At 35.3% G+C, this 22094-nt stretch overlaps 1 protein-coding gene across 1 annotated transcript; it reads right to left on the bottom strand.

Annotated features, from left to right (window-relative positions):
- Positions 1-383: 383 nt before the first annotated feature.
- Positions 384-21404, bottom strand: LOC147291762 (plant/protein (DUF810)). The gene is made up of 27 exons (XM_086238085.1): positions 21197-21404; positions 20934-20975; positions 20665-20840; positions 20509-20573; positions 19765-20110; positions 15775-15841; positions 15458-15611; positions 14497-14664; positions 14265-14375; positions 13598-13807; positions 12367-12468; positions 11531-11761; positions 11085-11159; positions 10628-10711; positions 9660-9842; positions 9375-9530; positions 9050-9142; positions 7089-7160; positions 6126-6243; positions 5255-5433; positions 5073-5154; positions 3302-3406; positions 3114-3220; positions 2272-2349; positions 2092-2187; positions 1417-1512; positions 384-747 (listed from the first exon to the last, which is right to left on the bottom strand). Exons 2-27 carry the CDS (start codon positions 20939-20941, stop codon positions 574-576), a joined length of 3336 nt encoding a protein of 1111 aa, XP_086094211.1. The 5' UTR covers positions 20942-20975; positions 21197-21404; the 3' UTR covers positions 384-573.
- Between the last annotated feature and the right edge of the window lie 690 nt (positions 21405-22094).

The raw sequence follows: 22094 nt of genomic DNA, 5'->3' as shown, positions 1-22094 counted from the left end.
ATAGAGGGTTGCTTGCCTGGTTTTGGTTTTTCCCATTGATTTTGTTGCTTGTTGGGTTTTTTGGCTTAGTTTTTGGTTTTCCACAAGTGCTCCGTGTAGCAGTAGCTGTTCTGACAAGTAAAACTGATTTTGGCTTTGGTGTTGATAAGATTAATGTGTACATCAATAGGCTTTTTAAACAAACACTTGAACCTTTTTATTACGGACAAACTTGGAGAGTGAAAGACGAACAAAGAATTCAAATCCGTCAAAAAAATTTAAAACTTCATTCTACACCAATTTAGGTAAATGTTAAAAAAAAAAAAAATACAGCAAGACTAAAGAAAATAGAGAAAGCCGTGGCGAGGAACAATACAATTTCCTAGACAAGTTGACATTGCATGAACAAAAAAAAATCAATAAGCTTTTTTTCATGTTAATTACACGGCAGGAAGTTGAACAAAAAGAAAAATAGAAAATTGGATGGTTTTTCTCTTGGAATTGAAATTATACACAAACAAAATTCTTGAAGAATAAATTTACTGCTTTACATTTTTCGGTGGACTAGTGAATAGCAATTGGCAAAGGTAATCCCTAAGCTGAGGACTTGGGTATCTTGTACTGTTTCTTTAGGAATTGAGAGGCCTCTGAATCACTCCTGTGACATAGTATTCTCAGTAGAGTCTTGGAATCAGCTCCAAGTTTGCTTCTACCACCTTGCATTTCCAGGCCACTGGAAGACTTCAAGTCCTCAATTAGTTCTCGAGTCTGCAAACAGAAAAAGTAGAAAGAAAGAAGAAAAAAAAAAGGATATCAGACTCTTGGAATTAATTCAAATCCACCAAAAAGTAGACAGTAGCATGAGTAAACAGTGAATTATCCAAGCACAAAATTTAAGTAGTCACAAACTTGCTATCCTTGCAAGGACTAAGATTGTGTGCTGCGCACGGATGTGCATGTGTGTACAGTTTATGCTGGGGTAGCTCAAAATTCTTGAAGAATAAATTTCAATTTATGCATGTATGTACAGTTTATGCTGGCTCAATACCCAGTTTCAAATGGCATGTGCAAGGATAACAGAGTAAGGAGCAAACAAAAGCATATGCAAGACATGCAAACAATAATTGTGTGTATGTATGTCTGTTTTCTTCTATGAATATATGTAAATGCAAATCGGCAACTATCAAAACCATATCGATATAAACAGAGCACTATAACATCACAAATTCACAATCCAATGGTGGCGTATCGAAAAGTTTGCTCATATTGAAGCAAGTTCAACCAAACTTCGTTCAATAATCAGAACAAAAGGACTGTCCAGATGTACATTTTGTATTGCCACACCTTTTTCTCATTGATAGTGAAATAAGATAATGAGTGAAATAATCTGATTCACTTGTAAGTTTTCAATCAGAGAAAAAAAAAAAATGAACTAACCTCATAGCTGTGCAACTTTATCACATGCCGAACACGTGCTACCTGATTTTCGACCACTCCTCGTGGAAGCCCATCTCCCCCCGAAATAAAAAACTCCTATTAATCACGCCCACAATGGTGCCAAATTAAGTGTAGGTTTATTTACAAATTTGAAGGTCCATGGAAATCTCTATATCACACAACGTAGGTAAGTCGTATCATGGAGCAATTTAAATGAATAAATACAGCAAAATTACGTTCAAGCAATTGCTAAATGCTTCCTTTCCTGGTAAATTCTTTCTTTGCAACTTACAGCAGAACAAGTGAAGAGAAAATTAGTCAAAAGAGATATGCAAATTTGTTGTTTCATTATCTATCTTGATTTTTACAAAAATTCATTATTTTCGGTAAAATATAAAATAATTGTTGTCCTATATCGCAACAATTTAAGCTTTTACGTATGATGGTAAACCAACAAAAAATTTCATGGCATCAAGGTAGCAAACCCATGTTCAAATCCCCGTAACGACAACCTCCCAATATAAATTGAATTCTCACATGTCACCCACATGTAAGCCGTGTTATAATATAAGATAATTGTTGGTCCATATTCTAACAGCTTAAATATTTTTAGAACAATGGTAAACCAATAAAAAATTATCACTTTTGACATTCAAAGGGCCAGAAAGCATATACCTTGAGGACCTCCAAATCTTCTTCTAATATCCTTGCATCGCCCAAAGAGAAAACTCGTGATGGGCCTCCATCTAATACAACACGCAGTAAGCCATCCTAGAAAAAAAAAAAGTTCCAGTTAAATAGAAATTACAGGACCTTTGACAGATTTCTTGAAAGAAGCAAGGGTAAGGCATAAACCAGTGCCGCTTGAAGGAGACTTGTGACGATGCGATCCCTGAGTGGTTCCACAATTATATCACATAGTTGACTAAGTTCCTGCAGTAATTGACAATAACAGTCAGTCCTTTGACTTCAATAATACAAAAATATATACAAAAGGCAATTTGGTTAAATGGAACTAATATCTTAAGCAACTCCCATATCTGCCTAATCTACAGGCATCGACATATGCAATATGTTGATAGAGAAAGTCAAAGGACTCCTTTTGCGGTTCTTTTGAAACCATAGCAATATTTCTAAACAAATCTAAGGATTATTCAACTCTAACAAAGGAAAGTCATATTTGATCCTATGCAATAACCAATTTTGATGTAGCGTGAGCATGACTCATAACATGTATAAATCTCCAACACATTTGCACTCCATGATCATGTTGATGTGTCAGGTCCCAACTAGCAACTATCATCTGAACCTATTATTTAAGTTGTCGACAATCAAACAAACAAGGAGGAGGGAAAGAGATACTTAAAGTGAGGAACTTGGGTAATAGATGAGTTCTCTCTAACTCATGGAATTAAACTTAAAATCCAAGGACGCCCCCAAAAGGTTTGATGGTTAGACTCATGCTACCACCATGCTCATGGAAATAGAATTAGGACTAAACGATTATATGCAACTTTAAAGGTGAGAGGATCAAGAAAGCGGTCAAACTTATAACAGGTAGCTCACAAATGGCATGCAATGTGAGGGACAAAAGTATATAGTACTTTTCTTTCCTTCTACTTTGCAAGTAGGGGGAAAACCCGATGAAATCCTGACAGATCAGTCATTGTCTCACTTTCTAAAGGGATAAATCTTACCATATCAAGTGGTTCGATCACTGCTTCAAACCTAGAAAGAGAAACACTTGGTTTATATAAGTTGTCAATAAAAGGTTCCCTCAAATCCCAGAAGATAATTTTAGTTCCTGCAACAAGCAAATGGTAAATTAATCAGTGACCAAGTGTCACAATTAGTTTTACATAATTTAGATTCACAATTGTTGTACCAGTGAACTCGCAAATTTGATCTATGGCAGCATTTATATCTTTTCTACTCCCATCAAACGTTTCCTTCTGCATGAAACTTTTTGATTTTTCATCTAGTGATTTCTCTACAAACAAAAGGTCAATATATCAAGCACTAAAAAAAATATGAGCACCAGAGAAGTAAAAGATCTGGACTGGTCTTTCCAAATACATAATATGAAGAGAAATCCAATGACAACTGTTCACTATTTACAAACAAACAGAAATTATGGGCATCATCACATGCATATGAAAAGGGTGAAACACAACATTCCTAGAAAGTAACTGAGATTTATTCCTTTCCTATAGATCCAAAATCAATGATCACATGCACTAAGATAACCAGAAAATACCGAAGATGTGGAAGTTTTAATTGAATGATGACTAAGCATAAATAGAAAATAATTTACAGATGGTCTCTCACCAGTCAGAATCAGGTTGTGTTCATTTATCATATTAGGTAACAAACCACCTATTTCAGAAAGCACTTCTATAGCACATAAGTTACCATCTTTTTTTTTTTTACCTTTAATATCTTTGGAGAGAAATATTAGGTTCATGTTGGTGTTGGTATATTTTGTTTTCCAAAACGAAATATTGAGTCACGTCTGTCATAATCATCATGCAAAAGCAAAGAGCCATACTACTCTACAAGGATACTGAAATTTCAATACCTCTCACAAATTAGAATTTAAGTTAAGTGGACAAAGAGACTACATGAATTATACTAGGGTTTAGGGTTTGCATTGCATTAAATGCTTCCAAAAGTTTATAAAGTGAATTATTTGATTTAAATGCATGAATTTTTATCAAACTTAAAACCATCATTTTGAAATATGAGAAAACATTTATTTTGCAGAACACCACAAAAAGCTTGACCAAATGAAAAAATCGCTCAAACAGTTTACGCAAAAGGTTAAACCTGCTTAAAAGGTTACTTTGTTTTGAACCTTTCCCGTATGATTTTTGAGTAAGTTGATGTTATTATTGAGAAACTAAATCCTACTTTATTTATGCATGGCTGAACTTGTAAAACTGTGGTGATATTTGCTTTTGTGTTAAGCTGTTTACTCTACAAGTGTGGATAGTTGGTTGCCCAATATTTACACAGGTTATTTGTCGTCTAAAGCTTTAAATCATTGTTATGCTTTAATTGTTCAAAAGCTTTAGAATTTTTGCAACCTTTATGGATATTGTTATTCTAGAGTCCTTAGGGTTGAGTATATCATACACATCATTGAGTCTAAGTTTATTACAAGTCTCGAGAGCATATCATAGCCATTATAACATCAGTGAAGTCGTTGAACTTATTGAAGTCATTCAGAAGAAGCGTCTAGCACCTACACCTATGTTGCTTAGGGTTTGCACTTGGAGATGAAGATTAGGAGTCTAGGTGAGGAGACAATAATCTTATCTACTTAAACTAGAAATCTGAAAAACTTTAAAGAATGTATTCACCCCCAGTAGTATAACATTCTGGTATAAGGTGAGTCTTAAATTATATTATGTTGGTAGAATCCAACCTAAAAAAAAAAAATTGCAGTATAAGTGCATAACAATAAATCAGGGTAACCATGACAAAGTGTCAGATAGGTCAGATAAGTTCTTTGTCAATTGATGGCATAGACATTGCACAACCTAAACTCGTGTAACTGGAAAGATTGCAAACAAAAATTAACAACTATTGGACACATACTGATAAAATCTTTTTGTTTTGTTTTGTTTTTTTTTTTTTTTTTTATGGAAACATACTGATAAATTTTTGACGGGGCTTCTTCCTCATCCATCGCTCCCAAATGCTATCTTCCAACTTATTCAGCTGACTCATTGCATACTGTGAAATAGCACAAATTTGTACCCAAATGTTTTATAGAATCATATATGGAAATCAAGAGAGATCAGATTTTATGACAAGAAGTTAAAGCTGAACTTACATAAAGTGTGTTTAACTGAACACAAAGCGTTGGAGTAGTTCGAACATTAATTTCAGTAGACCTTCTCTCATCAGGAAGCCTAGGGTCAAACAGTTCCTTCTTTACAAAAGCCTTTATTCCAGCTTCCTTCTTGTATCGTGTGAGAATGGGTACAGGTGGAATTAAATCCTCCTTGGTAGCTGCATGACCAAAATCACAATTCAAGGTAAAAAAAATATAAAAAATAAAAAATAAAAAAAAAATATAAAAACACAAATGTTAAAATCATCTGCATAGCATGTAGAAAAAAATGTACACCTAACAATATAAGATAACAAAAAATAAAAGAACAATTTTATTTTTTTCTTTTTGGGTACAAAATGAGCATTCATTATTCGGGAACTTATTTATAACTAGAAGTCCCTAAATTCAAAGAAATTTTAAACAAAATATGTGGTAACCTGATACCCACCAAGAAAATTAATTATAGATCAATTCTCCAGAAAAATGATCTTTCCCTGAAGAAGATACAAAACTAGAGTAAAGAAACCTAGATGTGATCATAGAATTTCCATATAAACCACAAAAGAATTCTAGTAGAAGTTTCTGAGAACACATGTATGTAGTGCCTGCCAGTTTAGAACCGTACAACTTGCCCTCTATGGTACAATCTCAAGAAAGCACATTGAGCAAAACAAAAATCACAAGGGAGCACAGGACTGAACTCACAACCTTTGTTAATGTGGAAAACCAACTAAAGAAAAAGCAAAAGGGGTGGGGGACAAAGCAAGACCTTATATCCCCTAGGAAATATTCTGAACTCCTGCAAATTCTCAAGACTTAATTTGTTTTCTTTTTTTATCCAAATGTAATTCTCATAGGCAGCACATACCCAACTTGTCAATGACATGATTTGCAAACACTTGAAATGCATTGTCAACTCCACGAAACAAACTACTCAATTCTGTAGGCCTCATTGGAACCTTGAGATCAAAAAATTGGTCAACAGTCTGCATGAAAAAAATGTTCATAAAGAATCAGTAATTTACGTATATACCGCGACAAACGCAGATAATAGATTTGGAGGCCAAGTCCAACAAATACTTACAAAATTGTAAGATTCCAAATGCAATAACTACCAAATTCAATAATTAAAGTATAATTTACTTTGACCTAAATTGGGATTTTAGATACTTCTTTAATTTAATAAAAGATTACACTTCCTTTATCACCAACCTCCAATCAAAATTCTACATTATATTTAATATGAAAAATATTCATATACACAACCTTTCTCGATGAATAAAAGAATTATTTGAAAATCCAAGAGAGCCATGGCTCAATTCCATGTAGAGTACATAGGTAGCCTAAAGGGATAAATTTAGATATCTTAATGGTTTTCGATTTGTCTAATTTTTTGCAAAGATGATCTTTGAATAGAGACATACAAAATAAACGGTTTGCATCGTTGAAATACAACATAGAATGGGCCCCACGAGGGATCCCTTAAATAAAATTATTTGAGGGATCCCTTAATGTTAGGGGCCTGTATACCGAATATATATATTTTTATATTCAATATGTATATACAATTCTCACTCTTTCGCCAGTATACAATAACAGAGGGATTTAAACACATGAAATGCAGCTATTGGTTTGTGCTTCACATCATGTCTTTGTAAGATGATATCTGCCAGAAGGCCCAGAACCATGGTAATGTACTAATTCGGAGTGATACTAAGAAAGTGAAATTAACTACCAGTTTCCAGGTAAAAAATAAAACTGACTACCACGTCTCCAAAAACTACTTGTAACAATACCATATATAAAACCCAGAAAGAACTAACAATCATACCTCCTCCACAATCCTAAATACTTCTACTATTGAACTCCCATGCCGCTGTTGAGGTGATATCGGGTCCCACCTCTGTAAAATGATGGACATGAACATTAAGCAACTGAATATAGGAAAGAAGAAGATGCCTCAATTATTATTACAAAATGAAGATACGAGTTTCAATAAATTATTACAAAAATTAGCCTACATGGAAATGAAGATACAACTTTCCATAAATTGTTACAAAATTAAACTACGTGAGATAACAGATAATGTATTCCCGAGTAATGCAGGTTTCCATTACACTTACAAAACATCTTATTATTATATTTATGACAAAGTGTTGACCTCTGCTCAGCTCTGAGTGGAATACGGCAAGGTACCAACTCCTTGCATATCAGAAAAGATGCAACCACTGGCTCCAATTCCCAATCCTCAAGAACCCACACAAGTCCCACATTCCAGTCTAACCCATAATCCCCAACTTTTACTCATACATTAGCAAAAATTATATGAAAATATGGAGAGATTGCTTCATGATCCGCTCTCAACACTAAAATCTTTAACAAATAGCACCCTCCTCTCATTTTCCACACTGAAAGAAGTACTAAGAGACAATTATCTTATCTCTTTTATAGAAGCCTTCCACAGAATATATTATAAGGATTACAAACCATAGTTAGGTGCTCAACCTCTCTATTTTATACATCAGCATAACTACTCAATATAACCCAACTCAAAGCTACCAACTTCCTGGTACTTAATGCCACCATCTAATTATGTTACAATACATCACTCCACTAATAGTTTTATTCCAAGTGAAAACACATAGGCAGGTTTCCTTATGCGCCATGGTGACTAATGTTTGACATAGGAGCAAGGTTGAAAATATCTGAAATTCCTTAAATATCGGTACTGAATTTTACAGGTATATCGATATCGGAAATACTGTTAGTCAACAAAAACATATAATTTTTGAATGAAAATCTAGGAAATATTGTATCAATCAGCAATTCATGTATTACACAAGTAAATTTCATAAACGTCTATGATAATATGCAGGAGGATATAATACGCGTCGATGATAAGTATGAACATAAAACTTGAACTATAATGGATAATCATGCATAAGAATGAAATTAAAACACGAAAATTTTAAGTGAAACTGTAGGAATGTGACCCATTCAATGACACCCATTCACTAACCCATTCACATATTATAATAACACCAATTCTCTCTTTGGTAACACATTCAATAAACACCCAGTCCAGTCCACTGACCTTTTGCACCACAGAGGAATGATACAGAGACTGAGAGATAGAGAGTGAGAGGGAGCGAAAGATATATATATATATATATATATATATAGAGAGAGAGAGAGAGGGAGAGAGAGAGGTGCCGAGAAGAAGTTGATTTCAGAATAGTTGAATAAATGAAGAAAATGTGGTCTCTCGTGTCGAATCGAAGCAGACAGACCAGATCTGGGGTTTGATTGATTTCTTCTTCCCCAACGGCCTGATCTGGTCAATTTCTGAAGAACTGCTGGAAATTGCTGATATTTTGAGAGATATTGCCGACATTACCAATTTTGAGAGATATTGCTGATATCAGCAATGTATCGGCAAGATCAGGAAAGATATATTTTACAGGTGAATTAAATATCATTACTTGAAAAATCTGATATCTCTGCCCGATATTTCGATGATTTACCAATTTTTCAACCTTGCATAGGAGTGCCTGCCTAACTAGATTATTAGAAGTTACCAACCTAGAGTATATCAAACAAGTTTAACAATTTTTGAATAAAGACATAAAATACTAAACAGCATCATGTTCATTCTTGAATCTTAAACAGGTAGCATACGAAGAAATTGCACCCTGATTTCCATTTTGTTCCTTTTAGGCCATAGGCTTTCAAGATGAGAACCATCAAAAGTAAACTAACATAAAAAAAATATATTTAAAATTGAACTTTTACCTCTTGTTGAATAGCCCGTTCAACCCAACCTAAGATCCTTCCAAGCTGTGAATTGACCCAACGCATCACCAATGTTCCAGATATAGATTCAATCTAAGAAGACAAAGAAGTTTAAGAAAATTGACAATAAGCAATGGAACATAGTGTTAAACAGTAAACAGAAAACCTGGCATATTATTACAATTTTCTTATGTATTCGGTTTAAATTAGCAGAACGAAATCTACTTTTCAATTGCATATCCATTGACTTTACACTAATAGAAGATAGATTACATTAAAAACCAAAACAAAAAGGAAATATGTAATGTAAAATCCAACTACTCACCTGGTACGGAGCCAGTTTCCTACAGTATATCTCTGCAGTTTCTTCTCCACAAACAGATGTAATAAGTTCCATAATGTACTGCTCAAGGTCGTCAGCTGCTGGAAACACAGACACTACATCCTCGGTCAGATGTTCAGCATCACCAAGAAAAGGTCTCTGAAATAAAACATTAGTATAAGTTCCCCAGTTCCACCTAAACAAAATACTGCGTAGTGCAAAAAATAAAGGTAAATCTAATTCACATTAAAAAATAAAAAATAAAAAAATAACTGCATATAAGCTCACCAACTTGTTTCCATAAAGCCTATGAAGAAGTGATGCTGAGACAACAGTTGCTTGTGGATGCCTCTGAGATAAAATTGGCATAAACATGGCTGTATCTTTTTTCAAAAGTTTCTTGGTCTCTTCCGCAAGCAATGCCAAAGGATGTTCACGCTTTGTGTCTGATTTTTCAACGTAGTGCAAGATCTGTATGAAGAGAAAATATTTATTAAAGAAAATTAAAAAAATTAAAGCCATGTTTCTTACAGTCTTCAATGGAAAATTTAGTCTATATCAGCATTGAACTTTCAATGTTATCCAAGGTTTATGATGCGTTCATTGTTCAAGATATATGATGAGTTCTATGAAGAGGAATGCCTCCACATTGGTGTGTGGTGGACAAAATGGATGGGGCGAATGTGGACCACATTTCTCTGCATTGCAGGCTCACTAGTCAGATTGGAATTGGGTGCTGAAGGTGTTTGGGTTGATGTGGGTGTGCTCTAGAAACTGTTATAAGATGTGACTGTGCCCTAGACACAAGGACACCCATTATTTAGCATATAATATTTAAAACACAATTATAGGTGTTCTGAGTATATATTTACTTCAAAAAGAAGCATATTGACATAGCTTTCAGGAGAACCTTAGTTCACCAGATTAATATCAAATAGAACATAGCACCACCAGACCCTCTTAATGCCTCATTAGAAGAACAAACATCAACCTTATAATTTTTGCCATAATAAATTTGTTGGTGCACTATTGTTCCAAAAGCTTTAAGTTTTTAGAATATGGACCAAGAATTTTTTTATCTTCTAACACCTCTTACAACAGAAGTCTATTGCCCAAACTTCCCCATATTATATACCATTTCATTTCCTAAGCATGATGGACAAGCCACTTAAACATAATTTTGCTTGAAATATGAAGCTTTTCTAATATATTGTGTCAGTCAATAAAATTTTATTAAAATCAACTGTAACACTTACCCTTGTAAATGCGTTCTTAATAGAAGATGATATATATGATTCTATGTGATCCCGATCTGTGATCGATGCAGATTGCATCACTGCCTGTCAAAAACATAAAAAAATCCAACTTAAATATTTTACAATTTGATCATGTATGGAAATTTCTATTTAAAAAGAAAAAAGAAAAGAAATCTGAATGGTGGAATTAGGGAACTACAAGGTTTCACCACAAAAAATAACTGCAAGAAGTTGGAAAAAAATCTTTTCAACAGGAACAATGCTTGGCTCCTCACCACTAAGATGTCACCAATTCATTGGTATAAATTGGTAAAAGTGGTGGGTCCCACTACTTCAGCTGACAACTCAGCAGTGAGAACTGAGAACGAAATTTATCCACACCCGTGAGGAGACCAGCATTATTCTTTCAACAATACAAGTCAAGCATTAAATTTCTTTTTAGGAGTTCTATACATACTGCTTCAGGTTCCTCCAAAAGAAGCCTCCGAGCAATCATTGCAACTGCTACTATATTCTCCATCATACCTGACACCTAGAAGGTACATAAAAAGTTTAAGAAAACTGAGTTGTGAAACTAGGAAGGTTCCTCGGTTTGTGTGACTGAAAGAAGAATAATCATTTAATTAACCAAATCCACTGGAGCCATAGGACTGATGTCACAAAGATGCAACACTAACAAGTACTGCATAACATACATACGTGCACATATAAAATCACAGAAAGATCAAGCAAGCAGTGAATGGGCAGACCACATATGATAGCTATTTCCATGGTAGTTCCATGGTAGTATAAAAACAACCATATACAAGTGAATTTAAAAAAAAACTAACATCAGTCTGAAAATAGATCAAATTAACCACAAGGTCCACACCCAAGTATGGCACTCCTAGAACTTTAGCATACCTCAGCAAAGTGCATATGGTAGTCTCCTAGCTGCTTATCAGCCCATTTCTGAATGGGCAACAAGAAGGACTGTAAGAAAGACAAATCTTGGAAACCCTGTTCACCTTCAACTCTAGAATGCAAACTTTTCAAGTGTAACCTCTCTTGTGGTCCTCGTTGTTCCTTCAACGGTATTTTCTTTAACTGTTCAATGGCATGTTGTAAAATTCCTTGCTCACTTGTAATAACATGCTGTGAACATACAACCAATTACAAACTATAAATGATAACGATGATTATAGGTAGAAACAATTTACTAACGGAACTTTCCGGACCAAACGTTGATGACAACTAAACAAAAATAAAACAGAAGAAATAGAAAGAACTAATCTAGCTAAAAAGAAACTCAAAGCATCGAAATGAATACAGAAATTGTAGTAGAATGCAACAACTTATAGGCCCATAGGTACATAGGGGCTCTGAATTATAAAGAAAAAAAAAAAAAAAAAAAAAAGGAAAACTTATATGCCATGTGTATGTGTGTGTGTGTGTGTGTGTGTGTGTGTGAGAGAGAGAGAGAGAGAGAGAGAGAGAGAGAGAGAGAGTAAATATATGTAAAACACAAATATTTTCAGCATGTACATAACAACATGAGACACATGTCAACCAAATCTCCATCACCAAATTAAGACATAAAATATGACATTATAGCTTTTCCCATAAAAGAATAAAATCATTTTCTTTTAAAACATAATTTTTTATCAAAATATATAAGCAAGCCTAAGGCAACTATATGAACATCATTTTCATGGCTGCACAACAATGCAATATGTAAATTACTCTTATGGTTACTGTACCTGACGAAATAAGACCCATGCATAGCAGGTGTAATGAATGGTCTCCGTGATTCCTAAAACACGCCATGTCGACTTCATGAGCTCGAGTATTTCCTCCACTTCCTGAAAATAAAGATAAGCTAGAGACTTGTGAGCAAACAAAGACAAAAAATGCTTAGCTTCTATTTCCTATGTAAATTTTTTTTAAGAGAATTTTCTTTGTAAATTTCATATTTGACAGTTTTTGGATTTTTATATTTGGAGCCCACATGCAACAATGGACAACAATGGCTATTAAATGGTTTTGAAGTTTATCTCCTAAGGAGCCTAAGGTTAAATCAGTTTCTAGTTGAGCTTTAGTTTAAGAATTATAGAATTTTTCCTCACAGGGGCAGTTCTGCTACTTCATACAGGAATTTATATTTATTATTTATTAATTGTGTTGACTCCAGAAATTCTGAAGATTTTTAGGAATCTTGGGTATTAAAAAAATTTTTTATGTGTTTATTAAGTACAGTTATTTACACTTACACCCCCTGAGGTTTATCGTCTTTTCACATACGTCCCCTAGGGTTTTAAAAATTACACATACACACCCTAAGGTTTCAAACCTGTTGCATATAACCCCCTACAGTGAGATAAAAAATAATGAGAAAGTATGCAAAAAGTACGAAAAATAATGAGAAAGTATGCAAAATGGCATGCATATTAAGTACCTACCTTAATTGGATACTAATCTTGTTACTATTAGTTTGGTTTAAGATTATTAATATGGTCAACCATACTTAAAATTCAGTTATTGATAATGGAATCATGAATCAATGAATCATGATTCATCAATTATATAAGCTATTCACCTTATTATGCATTACTCTCTCTCTCTCTCTCTCTCTCTCTCTCTCTCTCTCTGTGTACTGTTCACGGATGCTGTTCACCTAGAACAACCCCGGATTTCTCTCTTCTCTTATCTCTGCAAGAGTCAAGACTTTAATTCTCTTCCCTTTTCACCCCCAATTAATACCCTCTTCTTTTTTTCAAAAAAAAAAAAAATACTTCTATTAACATAACTCAAAAAGTAGAAAAACAGTGGATTTCCATCTCTAAATTACATTACCGAACTCCAGAAAGCTTTAAACCCTAACCAATCAAGCAGGAATGACTTGGCAACAACATAAATGAGTGTAATTCTTTGAAGATTTTAAATCCTTCTTTGACAGAACCGTTATCATGGCCAAGAACCAAAAGTACTAACCTCAGTGAGCTTTCCCTCATCTAACATATCAAAGACACTGAGAAGCAGTTTCTCATACAGTCTAACATTCAAGTGATAACCATCTGCCCAGTGGCATACTTCACCAGTTAAGTCACCCCGAGCAGGCCTCTCAGCAAGTGGACTGGCAATCTCTCGAAGAGATCTCAAGCATTCTGTCCGTTGGAGTTCACCAGTGGACGGTGGAAGAGACTGCAATCAAAAGTCAAAAAAAAAAAAACCAATACAATAAGCACTGGCAGAAAGCAATCATACAAAAATTAAGATGACAAGAAGAAAATTTGCCCGAAATTACCAAGTTATAAAACGAATAATTATTATATAAAAAATTAAACAATTGAGAGAGTAACAAGAAAACTTCTAAAAAAACATTCAATAAAATGATAATAGCATCTGCAAAGCATATATTTGACACCCAACTACCCCTCTTTTCGGTGTTTCAGATGCATATAAAAAGTTTAACACCCAACTATTTGCATCACAATCTCAAAAATTATAATATTCCAATATCAAAATAAGAACACCACAGTGTTCAATTATAAGAAACGGTTTTCAAGTGTTAGTTAAGATATTTAATGCATAAGGAAAATTTGCTTCGGTCTATTCTGATGATAGAGAGCACTGCAACAATTTGAACGAAAGAACACACCTCGGATTCTTCAATCTTTGCTAAGAGAATCCTTAATTCAGTTGCCTTCCGCCCAGACTCCCCAAATCCAACAGCAGGGTGATTAAGAAGCCCCTCCTCCAACATATTTAGCTGTGACAACAAATCAAAATTGCTTAATTTGGATGTCATGTACATATATGGTCAACTCTCCAATTTCACCAAATAGGAACTTACATAGCCATAAAAACATATCAACAAAAATTGAACTTACCTGCCTTTTCTGCCACCGTATATACGCCTTCTTGTCAGAAAATTCTGTGCGTGAAATACAACATAAAAGTTCCAAAGGAACGAGTAGGGCATCCATTCTTTTCCCTACTTTTCCTGCAAGGGCATTAAGCAGCCCTTTTCTAGTTCTGATGTCCATTGCCTCAGATATCTGCATTGAGTATGAGAAACGAAATCATTAAATCCATAACAATGCAAGGAAATATAGTTTGGTGCGAGCCATGCAACAGCATAAAGAATCATACATGTGCTTGGAAAAATTATACTACAGCACATGTGCTTGGAACTAGCATGATAAGATGATTGTTTACAATTTGGTACATAGAACTAAATAAGCTTATACATGATGCTTAGCCTCCCAATTTTACTAATTAAACCTCTAGCTTCAAAGTACAAACATGCCGAGATGTCCTCCTCCGTGCTTACAAGAGTTTTAAATATAGGGCTCATTTAGTATGCCGGACTGAACTGTACTATTTCAATCGAATTATGATGTACTATTTTGTATTGTATTGTATTATCCATATTAATATCGTGTGTTTGGTACAATACCAGACTAGGAGGCTGGATAAGCTGTACTGTGTTTGGTATTCTACCATATAAGAAGACGAACTGGACTGTAAATTTCACAACAAAAATAAATAATGTTTATAAAAAATATTTTTTTTAAGAAAATTAAATACTCCCTTAAACATATTTGTAGCTAGCATTAATGAATTTCATTCATGTCCAATAATTATCGAGCACCACCTATGTGATAGCCCTGACAAAGTACTCAAAATCACTACGCCCATCGCCTATCGGATCGGAATGATGGAGGAGTTCTAACCCCTCAGTCTTCCCTTTATAATAATATAAACTAACTGAAGATTAAAAGGAGGGGAGAAGGAAAAAGAAATAGAATAATAGCGCCTCCATATGAAAAGTAAACGACTCCTAAATACCTCCATCTGGACACGCATGGTCTCCAACAAACCAACCAATCCAGGTGCTCGTTGAGACTGACGCACAACATTTTCATTTTTACTACGTCCAAGTTTCATCATCAGTTTGGATCTTTTGTCTTTCTTTTTCTCTTTTGATGGCACAATGAGACCCCTGTTCAGACAATCATTATAAACAGAGAGTGCAAACAGGGATGATGAAACAACAGAACAAATGAGAGTAAGTGCACAAATAGAACTGCAATTAAAACAGCATTTCCTTATTATTTAAGGCAATGAAAAATATTTGCAGACCAAATAAGAAAATGAAAGTATACCCTGAAGCCCCAGCACATGCCAAAAGGACTTCATATGCCGTTTCACGGAGATCATCTTCTGTGATACCTACAAAAGCAACAAAAAGCAACAAAAAACAATTATGACAACCATGACAGGTGTTTTAGTGACAGCATTTATCAATCACCCTTGGGCCTAAGAATGCAATCTTCACTGCTGATTTCCAAATAACTCAGCAGCTATCTAGAAAAGCAGACATATGTATCTGTATAGGATACCTGTAGGTTACTATACTCCTTTAGTACTTCCCGATGTGTATATAATACTTAACGAATGTATCCAAATTTAAACAACAGTTTAGAATAAAATTATGGACCGAAATAGGCGGTACTTGTAGAATGAAACATAGCAAGGATCATACCACATATTTTGTTTTACTCTTTGAGTAACATATAAATTAAGAATGCTTGTATGATTAATCTATTTACTATTACACCATATAAGTATAATAATTTAACAGAATTTTCACAAAATTTATAGATACTGGTATAAATGTATGTGCATTTAGTATTCCAGCCATATTGCAGTCTTCTTTTTTCAGAATATTTTCAACTCGATGTATCCCACATCCATGTCCAAGCTTCCTAGGTCAAGGGAACTACTGTTAATATAAAAATGCCACGTCATTGAAATCCTTCATTCCATCAAAATCTTATGACAGATGTGGTTGATAATATAATATTCAAAGGGTGTTAGATGGGTGGAGGAAAGGGTGTCTTTATAGAGGTGGGACAATTACCCTTATTCAGTCTGGTTTTGGAGTAGTATTCCTAATTCATGTCTACCTTTAGAATGTTGGATAGAGTATCTAAAATTTTAGAAAATTGATGAGGGATTTCCTTTGAAATAAGAGTGAGGAGGGAAGATCATTTAATTAGTTGGGAAATTGAAGAAGATATGGGGGTTAGCTGTTTGAAATTTACTGAAAAGAAATAAAATGTTGTTAGGCAATTTTTTGTGGAGCCCACTTTGGGCTATACACTTTGTGGTCCTTACTTTGGGTTGGAATCTTTACTTCTCTCATCTTTCGAAATTTGTTGCTGGAAGGGGAATAAAATTCAATCTTGGGAAGATGTTTGGTTTGGTTAATCATCTTTCCAATCTTCGTTTTGCCACTTCGATCAACTAACCCTAAATGGTAACAGAGACATTTCTTCCAAATATTTATTTCAGCTTCTTGAGTCACTGCTTGGTGTTGAGAGAAATCTCACATTGAACATGTGAGGGCCTTGCTAGTGGCTAATATGGGTTTGGGCTACTCCTCCCATGGCCAATTCTTCAATGTGGGATTTCTCTCAACACAGCCCCACACCAATTGGCCATGTAAATGTAATTCTTCAATGTGGCGTCATTTAAGCCTAACACGTGGACAATTTATATTGGGTGACGTGGGAGCACGTGTGGCCGTTAGGCACATCACGTGGATAACCTGCTCTGATACCATGAAGAAATCTAGGCATCCATCCCAAAAACAATTGGCCATGGAAGGAGTAGCCCAAACCCTTATTAGCCACTAACAAGGCCCTCACATCTTCAATGTGGGATTTCTCTCAACATGGTTTTGGGATGGATGCCTAGATTTCTTCACTTGGAATTTACATATTTTTAGGTATTTGAATGACAGAGAACTTGCATAATTTTCGGATTTGTTATCTCAAATCATTAATGTCTCCTTGAACCCAGGTCAGTTGGAAGAAAGACTATGATTTTTTTTTTTAAAGAGAAACAACCTTTTATTAATGAAAAGGTAGTACAACACAGGGGACAAGATGTCCACTGCTCAGAACAACAGAATACTTCAGGATACAGAATGTCAAGCTTCGACAACAGACAAGGACTACCAAGACTACAAAAGAGCTGCACTCCAATCATAAAATATAGCTTGAAAAGAGGTGTCTCTAAATTCAGAGGATATCGAAGCCCAAAGATAAGACCAAAACTGAACTCTATCCCACAACAGATCTACCTCCTCTCCCCTAGTATCCTCAAAAATCCTTCTATTTCTTTCTAAGCAAACCACCCAAAGAATTGCCATCACAGCACATCTCCCCAACACCAGACCCTTTTTCCTACCCCTGAAAAACTTATATCTCTCACAAAACAAAACATGATCCTGGGTTCTCCCCATCCACATTTGCCTCCCGAAACATCTTCTGCCATAATGACAATGCTACAGGGCAGTTAAGCAATAAATGATTCAAACTTTCAGCATCATTTTTGCACATCACACACCAATGGGGAGATAGGCACCAAGAAGGCCTCCTCTGAACCATGTCACAGGCATTCAGCCTCCCATGAGAGCAATAATCCAGGCTAAAACTCGTACCTTAGGAGGCACTTTAGCCTTCCAAATGGCATGAAAAAGTCTGAAAAAGAACGAGAAGAGTTGTCCATTAACTACTTTAAAAAAGATTTGCAAGAAAAAGCTCTAGAAGCTCCAATTTCCAAAATCTCCTATCTGAACTAGAAGGAACTGGCTCTTTATTATCTAAGCAAACCAGCAACTCAGATAGCTTCCCCTCGTCTTGATCATTTAGGTTTCTACGAAATCCGAAATCCCAAGACAAGGGATGAGAAGAAGGGGTTTACACACATGATGCAATGGAGACATTGTGGAAGCGTGACATTCTATACAGCTGAGGGAAAAGAGAACAGAAAGTTGTTTCTCCCACCCAACTCTCTTCTCAAACCTCACCCTCTCCCCATTTCCCACCCCAAATTGACAAAAGGAACCAAAAATGTCAAGGCCTTGAGAGATATCTTTCCAAGGGCTCCGACTTGAACCTCTCAACACAATATAGGAATCTCATCCATTCTCATTCAGCCCATATTTACTTCTAATGAAAGTGAACCAAAGAGCATCACTCTTTTGCTGGAAACGCCACAGCCACTTACCAAGTAACGCCTCATTTCTCCTAACCCAATTCCCAACTCTTAATCCCCTTTCCCCTTTGCTTGCAAGACTGCCTCTCATTTGACCAAATGATCCCTAGTTTTCCATCACAGCTTCCCACAAAAAAGATCTCATTAAACGTTCAATCCTTTTGGCCACAGAAGTAGAAACCCGAAAAAGTGAAAGAAAGTAGATTGGCAAACTTCAACCTTCCCCCTTTAGATAGAAAAGCTTTACACCATCAATCCAATCTCTTCTTTACCTTTTCCACAACCAGATCCCAAAATCTAATTGCCCTTGGATTGCCCCCAAGCGGCAACCCTAGATATTTTAAAGGCCTCCTACCCACCTCACACTCCATAATCCTTGCCAGCTCTTCCACCTTCCCTTCCAGGGTATTTATTCCTGCAATTAAGCACTGGGATCTATTAATCTTCAATCCCAACATCAAACTGCTAACCTCTAGAATCCTCAAATAATTTCCCAGATTTTTTTCCTCCCCTAAAAAAAAAGAAAACCGTATTTTTGGAAAACTGTAAATGTAATATCTCCACATCATCCCTCCCAACAACCAGCCCCCTCACCAAATTTGATTCATTTGCTCTTTCCACCAATCTGCTCAACCCATCCACCACTTTCAGTGAATAAACCATCTCCCAATTCCAACCTTTCTATTAGATTGCACTTCTTTCTCGCATTTACCACTCTATGAAACATCTTTGTGTTACCATTGCCAAAACCACTTTTGCCTTTTGTCTCCACATTAACTCCTCCCTAAACACAATTTCCTCAAACTTGAGCCTTTGCCTGTCCTTTTCTCTCCTTCCAGCAGTGACTGTAGGCCTAAATGAAATCAATTATGTGGAAAATGGAATGCATTTCAAAATGGACTATCCATGTGACCTAAAACTAAATAGATTATCCAGTGAATAACTGATTTTCAGATTAAATGATAATACTCCATGAAACATTTTCATTGTTAAATGACCAAAAGTGGGATACTGAAACAAAACGTAATACCATGGCCACATACAACACTAACAGCCACCATACCTACCTAGATTGTGAAAACTATTACCTGTCTTAAAAGAAGGCAATCCAAGTGCAAGATCAGCAGCATCATTTCGAATCCTCCGTGAAATTCTGAGACTGTCAGTCTCATCAATATCATCATCCTCAAAATCTTCAATATCATCTATAGTCAGTTCTTGAACTCGTGCAGAGCTAAATGATTCTGATTTTGATACACTTGACGCAACCGGAGATGAATCAAGGTCAGGAATAGACGGTGTGACAACAGATAGCCGAGTGAGAACAGGAGGTGGTGTGAAGTCAGGAACAGGTGGTGGTGCCCTTTTTGGAGGAGAACCAGAAGACTCGAAGTTTGTAACCAAAAAGAATTCACCAGCAGAACCTGTATTATTCTGGGAAAGTAGAAAGAATTAAAAACCAAAACCAACCAACAGAAACACAAGGAAATGAACATTGGTTTTAGGCAGACGATTACAAATAAGGAATTAATTTTTTGTGGTTATCCTAATTCCAAATTGCAATAGAAAAATAAACTAATAAATAAGCTAACTATTTAACCGAAACCCAGAAAGCATGAAAATAAATAATGAGCATAGCTGCAAAAGATTATTAATTGGTAATTATATTTCCATGATTGGTCCTAACTGGAATCCGCATTATTAAAAACAATAGTGGTAATAACTAATAACAACAACATAATTTCAACCAGATTCAAATTCTGAAGCTGACAAAAAACTTCTGCTGATCAGAAGGAGAATAATTCACTAATCATTCCATAAATTGCACATACCATTTGGGGTAACCCAGTATGGTCATGGTAGTCTCTAATAGCTTCCGAGAGTTCAAGCATTCCACCTACATTGACAAAAACAGTCTGTAGGTAAAGAAGGAAACACTAACAAAAACTACAACTCCAAGTCGGTAATAATCAAACACAATAAACCACCTTTCTTAGCACAATTGAGGACATAATCAACACTGACTTGGTCTAGATCCACGTCGTCTAGAGTAACGGCACCAGGAGGCATTATAACCTTCTTTATTAAACTACCGGCAAGTATAAAATCAAGAAGTATTCGCCTGTCCCGACGATACCGTTGTAAAAGCTCCAAAGCATTTTCCCTGCATTCATTCCAATATCATATACAAGCTTTTTTTAATTTTTCAACAAAAATATCGAAATTAATTAATTAATTAAAAAAAACACACACTTACTCATCCATCTCAAAATAATTGCAATTGTGCTACCTCCACTACCTGAGGAAAACCATAGAACAAGAAAACTCAGGCTTACACAGTATAGTTTGCTCTGTTTGATTGGCAAGAAACTGGAAGAAAAGAAAAGAGAAAAATGTTGACCGAACTGAGAAATGAAACTCCATTACTCAGTAGAACGACAAGAGATCAATTTGGAGGCCATGATTTCAGAAAAGAAACTGAAAAATCCAGCATCCGCATGTCGGGTGCGAATTACTTACCTTAATTTTTCTCGGGAACCAAACAGACCATTAAGTTTGAATGAGAGTCAATGCGAAGCTGAGCAAAGCAAATGTACAGTAAAGCAAGTGAAACGGCGAGTTTTGACGGCTGTTGAGTTGGGTTTTGTAGCTCCAAGTGGAAGTCCCGGGATGGGTTCTCACTTCGCAGATAGAGGAAATACCAGGTGATGAGATTTGGATCTAAACAGCTTTTTTTTTTATTATTGGAAAATATATTATGCGTCGTGGTTTCGGAATATGTGGCATTGTGGCAACTGCTTATAATTCAGGCAAAATTATATATTGTTTTTTTGGGTCTGTATATATGCTCTAACTTTTAAAACTCTTAATTATTTTTTGAGAAATTCTATTTATACCTGACAATTTTCTTTTCTTACTAAACATTCACTTAATTTTTTCTTCATTTTTTCATTATACCCAACTCATTTTTCTATTATACCCTTATGTTATGTTAGTAAATTCTACACTAACATTAGAATTTCTCTCCCTCAATACCCAACATCACTCTCACACCAATACTCACATCACCAAATACCCAACTTTTACAACCAAATCCTTCCCGCTGAAAAAACAAGCTACAAATGATCAAGCCCAGCCTTGAGGACCCGTCACCGTTTTTTCTGCCGCCTGGGCTAGCCCTCCCAGCCAGTGCAATATGCTTTAAACAAACAGTGGCATCCCCACATGTTCCCATTTTTCCATCAATTAGATAAATCGAATACATTTTCATAGTCTTTTGGATTAATATTCCATATTTCTTGATAAAAATGATGTTTTTGTATGATTTTAAAACATTAATTTGAGTTTTTTGCGGGTAAATAAGGCTTATGGGTATTCATGTCAGAGAGATTCGTTCAATACTGGTATGCCGAATACG

The sequence above is a fragment of the Dryas octopetala genome, chromosome 3, assembly GCF_963921425.1.
Source record: "Dryas octopetala chromosome 3, drDryOcto1.1, whole genome shotgun sequence".
In the NCBI taxonomy this organism is placed as follows: domain Eukaryota; kingdom Viridiplantae; phylum Streptophyta; class Magnoliopsida; order Rosales; family Rosaceae; genus Dryas; species Dryas octopetala.
The sequence above is the reverse complement of the archived record's forward strand: the minus strand, read 5'-3'. Positions and strand labels throughout refer to the sequence as shown.

Bases quoted from the DNA above. Each gene is read 5' to 3' on its own strand.
- LOC147291762 (XM_086238085.1), bottom strand. The intron at 15,612-15,774 runs GTATACTTTCAT...TTGTCTGAACAG, and splicing joins GCATGTGCTGGGGCTTCAGG to GGGTCTCATTGTGCCATCAA. The intron at 3,407-5,072 runs GTATGTTTCCAT...TTTTGTTTGTAG, and splicing joins GCCCCGTCAAAAATTTATCA to AGAAATCACTAGATGAAAAA.